This window comes from Stegodyphus dumicola, chromosome 2, assembly GCF_044657685.1.
Source record: "Stegodyphus dumicola isolate Sdum_Otavi_A_Nest chromosome 2, ASM4465768v1".
In the NCBI taxonomy this organism is placed as follows: domain Eukaryota; kingdom Metazoa; phylum Arthropoda; class Arachnida; order Araneae; family Eresidae; genus Stegodyphus; species Stegodyphus dumicola.
Window position 1 is genome coordinate 62278456 of NC_140769.1, and position 5078 is coordinate 62283533.

Consider the following 5078-nt stretch of genomic DNA (forward strand, 5'->3'; position numbering starts at 1 on the left):
ATATACATTTATATGCAATAAATATTATGCGTTTTTGCCTGCCTATAAGCTTAATAATTTTCTTTCTACTTAACATTACTGTTGAAACTATTCCCGATTAGCCACGAACCCACCAGCGGCCGCGCGGTAAAATCACTGTAGTTCGGTGAAATCCTGTGAGGTTTAAATCTCGGGAACAGGTTGGTTGGAAATTTAAAAAATTTCATCCTTTTTTTTTTTTTTTTTTTTTTTTTAATGAAACAAATCTTAAACAGCTAAGGTTGCTCATTTAAAACTTTTATTACTTAAAGTTAAGAAAGGTAGTTTATAGATTTCTTTAAAGACTAAGGGTAGGAACTTCTTAAACTAGAAACCATATTAAGAGAAATGTTTATCTTATCAAATGCATTACAAGCACATATAATTTTCATTATACGTACTTTTAATGTCATAATTTGTAAATGGACATAATGAATCGATAAAATAATTATTATCAATTGAGCGCACAGCGAAAGTAACAAAAATTATTTATTGATGCTGGTAATTAACCAAATTAATTAAAAAATACCTTGTTAATTTACTAGACACGTTTTTGGGAATATAATCTGTCTTAATACTTTTAAATATACATATAAATATCTAATTTCCGCTCTTAAGAAAATTTAGTTATGACTCAAAATTTTGAAGTTCCATTTAACATATCATTTGATTTATCTGTGATTTTGTAATGTAAATAAATCGTAATATTTATGAGAATAAATTAATATCATATATAACCACTGTTAAATCTATTGAAATTGTTTATTACACAGAATTAATTTCAAGTTTTTAATATTTAAAGATAAGAATTAGTAAAATTTTATATAAATGAAACAGTTATTCAATAATTTTTTAAAGATTTCTTTCCTGTTTTTTCTAAGTAATTTTGTCCCCTTATAGTTTTGAATTTGCTGTTCTTTCACCTTGTCTGTCATTCTGCGCTATATTGCACTGATTGATATTTAGTTGTCATTAAAATTTAGGAAGAATGTTATACTATATATTTCTTACAGAAGAAGGCGTCATTGGGTTGACGTTTCCTGATATCACAGATGACTTGAAAGAAATGAACATAAAATTAGGGCCCAGAAAGCATATTATGCAAATTGTGAATAGAATAAGGGTAACAATATAATTTCAATAATGGAATAACAATGAAGGATAATTTTATATTATTATCTGAAAAGTCATTTTCTTTTTAGTGCCCATCAGTTCAAGCGGTTGCTTCAATACCATCAGATGAAAAATGCACTGAAAAGGTCTGTCAAGATGCAAGTGCCATTTCTCCACAGAATATACAAAGAAAAGAGGTGTCTTTAGACATATCCAAAATATATAACCAGTGTATTTCAAACAAGGTAATAAAAGTTGTCTTTTAATTTTAATTATGTAAAAGAACACGTTGTGATTTATTAGTCGGTTATTACAATTTTCTCAATTTTTTCAGGATTCTTTTGATATCAGAAAGTGGGTCAGCAGTCACCCACAAGGCAAACAGCTCTGTGACAACTTGGATAGGGGTTCCTACAAGACTGAAGACAGGCAGCTGCTAGTTAGGATAGTCTGTTCAAAATTAGTAAACTTATGTGGAACTGTGTAAGTTTTTTTAGTGAACTTGAATATATTTTCATTGATTTAAGTCTAGAAGGTATAGATACGTTCTGAAAATTAAGAAAATATTTTATTTTATATGAATTTCAAGAATTTTCCATTAAATTATTTTTTTTTTAGCTATCCATCCTCAGAATGGAAGGAACGTACTGCAGAGGCATTAGTAGATGCATTTCCATTGTTAAAATCAAAAAGATTCCCACATGGGCATGTAAGTGTTCTTTAATTTTCAAAAAATTACTTTAAAACATGTTATCTAGTTATGTGATGTGTATTAATTTATGTGCAGGAAAGCTTCTATGATAAGACCACAGGAATAAGCTTTATAGAATAGGCCTGAAAACGCTTAGGAAGTCCATCAAAGAAAAAAAGGATTAGCCAAAACTTCAAAAATCTGCAGAATAGAACCATCTCTTGAAACAGAACGTTTGACTAAAGAGGATTTAGAAGAAAAGGTTTTTTTTAGCTTTCGTAAAATTCATATTCATAACATTTTAAAATATTTCTATGTTATAAATATTTCATCTATACTTAAAGAAAATGTTTGAAAATTAGTGCATATAAATTTTTTGTTATAGATAATGTGGATGAAATTTAAAAATCCCATAGAACCCAATAGACAGGCGATTTCAGATATATTGTCTGAAACAATGGCTGACAGACAAACTGAAATAAGAGATTCAGGCATGACCATAACAGATGTTTTAGAGAGATATCCCAGGCTACAAGATTATAGAGGAGATATGGTAAGAAATTTAGCTAATTAATTTTCAGTTAGTAATTGCACTTTAAATTTACATATACGCATAGTGTATATTGGTGATCTTTAAAATGTGTCGAGCCAGGAAATTAAAATCAAAGTTTCAGCATAATCAATTCAAAGAATTTCAGTTCAAAATCATTTTTCAGCATTATGTTAAAACACATAAGTTCTTGTAATAATTTTCATTCAGGATATGCTTGGTTTAAGAAACTGAACCATTAACCACATGCATTCAGTTTTTAAAATCAACATTTTTATGAATATGTACTAGATAACCTATTTTTGATTTTTGTATAAACTTACTGGAAATTATGTTGTGTTTGCAGATTGATGCAGAATTTTTACGCATGCATCCCAATTCAGACACTTTCTTGGGAAAGTTTTCATCTTTTTATGTCCCAAGAATTTTGAGATATGCTGAATCAAAACGGCCTGATCTTCTGGTACCAAGTATTGCTGATTTCAGTGGTAAAGATCTTTAAAAATTTAACTAGGATTATAAATCATATAATACTTTAAAACTTTTTTACGTACTGTTTTAATTACCTAAAGTAATTTTTTATCTATTACTTGCATTGGTCATTCTTAAATGGCTTATAAAGTTTTTTCTTCTGGCTTGTAAAAGTAAGCTGTAAATCCATGTACCTCTAGTACCAAAGGCCTTTTTAATGATATTTTTGTAATCCTTATGTAATAAAAGTCTGTGTATTTTTTTCATATATATAGATGATCTAAAAGCATTAGTTTTGCTCCCAGAACTTTTGCCCAGCCCAAATTATGGTAAAGGAAGAGGGAAAAAGGTAAAAAAAAGGTCTCATTCATTATTAATGAGTAAATACTTGGCATAAGTGTATGCATAAAAAATAATTTCATATGCTTAGCTAAAATTCTTTTAATAGGATAATATTTTTAGTTTGTAGTGTATGTGTATGCAAATAAGCTATTGATACTATATGTAAGTGAATTGAGCTGCATATCCTTTGAACTTTGCTACATTTTCTTTCTTGAAAGGTTCATGTGTGATATTTATGTAGCTTCAATTAATAATTACATTTCACATGCAATTGTTATCCAGTTTATGTCTTTTATATATATATACTTTTATTTTTATTTCTGTAGAGTAAAGGCAAAACAAGTATTTTGGCATCAGGCTGTTATTTACAAAAAAAAAACATTCCAAATTCTGCACTTCTAATATTTGCTAATGTAAGTATTTATGAGTTTTGTATGTTTTGCACTTTCATTTTAAGAGGGCAGATCATATTTAAACGAGCCATTTTACAACAGTGAATGTATTTGGCCTCACGTGGCTAAAATTCATGTTCTCCAGCTGCTTTCAACTGTTGTACCCACAGATGATGCATCGTCATTTAGCTAATTTTTGTAGAATTGAAATGGCATTGATTTGAATGTCACCTACATACTAGCAAATATTTCGAGAGAATAAGAAGGTTTGTATTATGTGTGATGTCTTTGTATCATCTAAAGCATGACAGTAATCATTTCTATGCATGTATCATATAGTGAACATAGATTTTTTTTTACTTGTATAGTGTTGGAGAAATTGCTTGAATTTCAAAAAGTAATTCCAGTCAGACTAGGGCAATTATGAAATCAAGAACAAGCATCATAGTTTAATATGAAGAAATGATATTTGGTTTCATAAGAATAAGCCAGACTAATTCTCCATATTCTTTGTTCTTTTTACATTATTTATTACACTTTTCATGAAGAAGCAATGCACAAATAGCAGTATGCATTACTATCCTATTCTATATTTGCATCAATATAATACTTAAATATTCCTATATGTTTTGATACTGCACTTTTACAGAAACTAAAAGCAAAAGGCCTCTATGTGCATAAAATTACTTGAGTAGTATTTTTGTATGAAGAAAAAAATTTTCTGGCAATATTTTTTAATTGGAAAGATAAACTTTCTAATATGGATAATTGGTATTTGACTTGCCCTCATAGGTATGGATGTATTCTTAATGAAGAAATTTATTTTCAGGGAATAGAAGACATGGAGTCTCTTGAACCAGGGCAGAATAAGCAACCGATTCTAGTGTGCATTTCAAATTCATTTTACATTAAAGCAGATAACAAGTTAATAGCATGTCCAAATCACGCCATGAAGGCATTCGACATTTTATTTAAATCCCATTTCGTATTTAGTGTGCAATATGCACATGTATTAACAAATTTTTACAATTTTATGGGAAGTTTTTTATACAATATAAGCACTCCTAGAGCATGTGTGGACTCGTTAAATACATGTTTCAGCAACATAGCTATTGAGTAAAAATTTATTGCATTTTTAATATTTTTATTATATTATTATTATTGAGTAAAAATTTATGTATGTATAATATGTTTCTTAATAAAGAGTTTTTTATGTATTGCTTGTTTTCATTTATTTTTAAATTACTTTGTTCATGGAAATTATTATAATTCTGCAGATTAATGATTTCTACTCATATTTAACCAATCAATAAAGTACATATTAATTTTCAGCAGAATTATGAAACATGAATGTTTATCTTACACATGTGAGCTAATCCATATTATTTCACTTTTACTTTATTCTTTCCACATGAGACTTCGAATTGGAATTAACATATATAAAAATAAGTTTAGTCTAAAAGTATATGTAAACAATTATTCACCTATAATGATTAATGTA

General features: G+C 28.2%; 2 protein-coding genes across 2 annotated transcripts; both read left to right on the top strand.

The window, feature by feature from the left end:
* Nucleotides 1-872: 872 nt before the first annotated feature.
* LOC146998456 (uncharacterized) lies at nt 873-1636 on the top strand. The gene is made up of 3 exons (XM_085810304.1): nt 873-1141; nt 1221-1376; nt 1466-1636. Exons 1-3 carry the CDS (start codon nt 1007-1009, stop codon nt 1616-1618), a joined length of 444 nt encoding a protein of 147 aa, XP_085666430.1. The 5' UTR covers nt 873-1006; the 3' UTR covers nt 1619-1636.
* A 133-nt stretch (nt 1637-1769) lies between these two features.
* On the top strand, nt 1770-4697 carry LOC118205178 (uncharacterized). The gene is made up of 6 exons (XM_085809962.1): nt 1770-2084; nt 2208-2375; nt 2719-2860; nt 3119-3192; nt 3512-3598; nt 4407-4697. The coding sequence occupies exons 2-6, from the start codon at nt 2211-2213 to the stop codon at nt 4695-4697; spliced, it is 759 nt and encodes a 252-aa protein (XP_085666088.1). The 5' UTR covers nt 1770-2084; nt 2208-2210.
* The last annotated feature ends 381 nt before the right edge of the window (nt 4698-5078 follow it).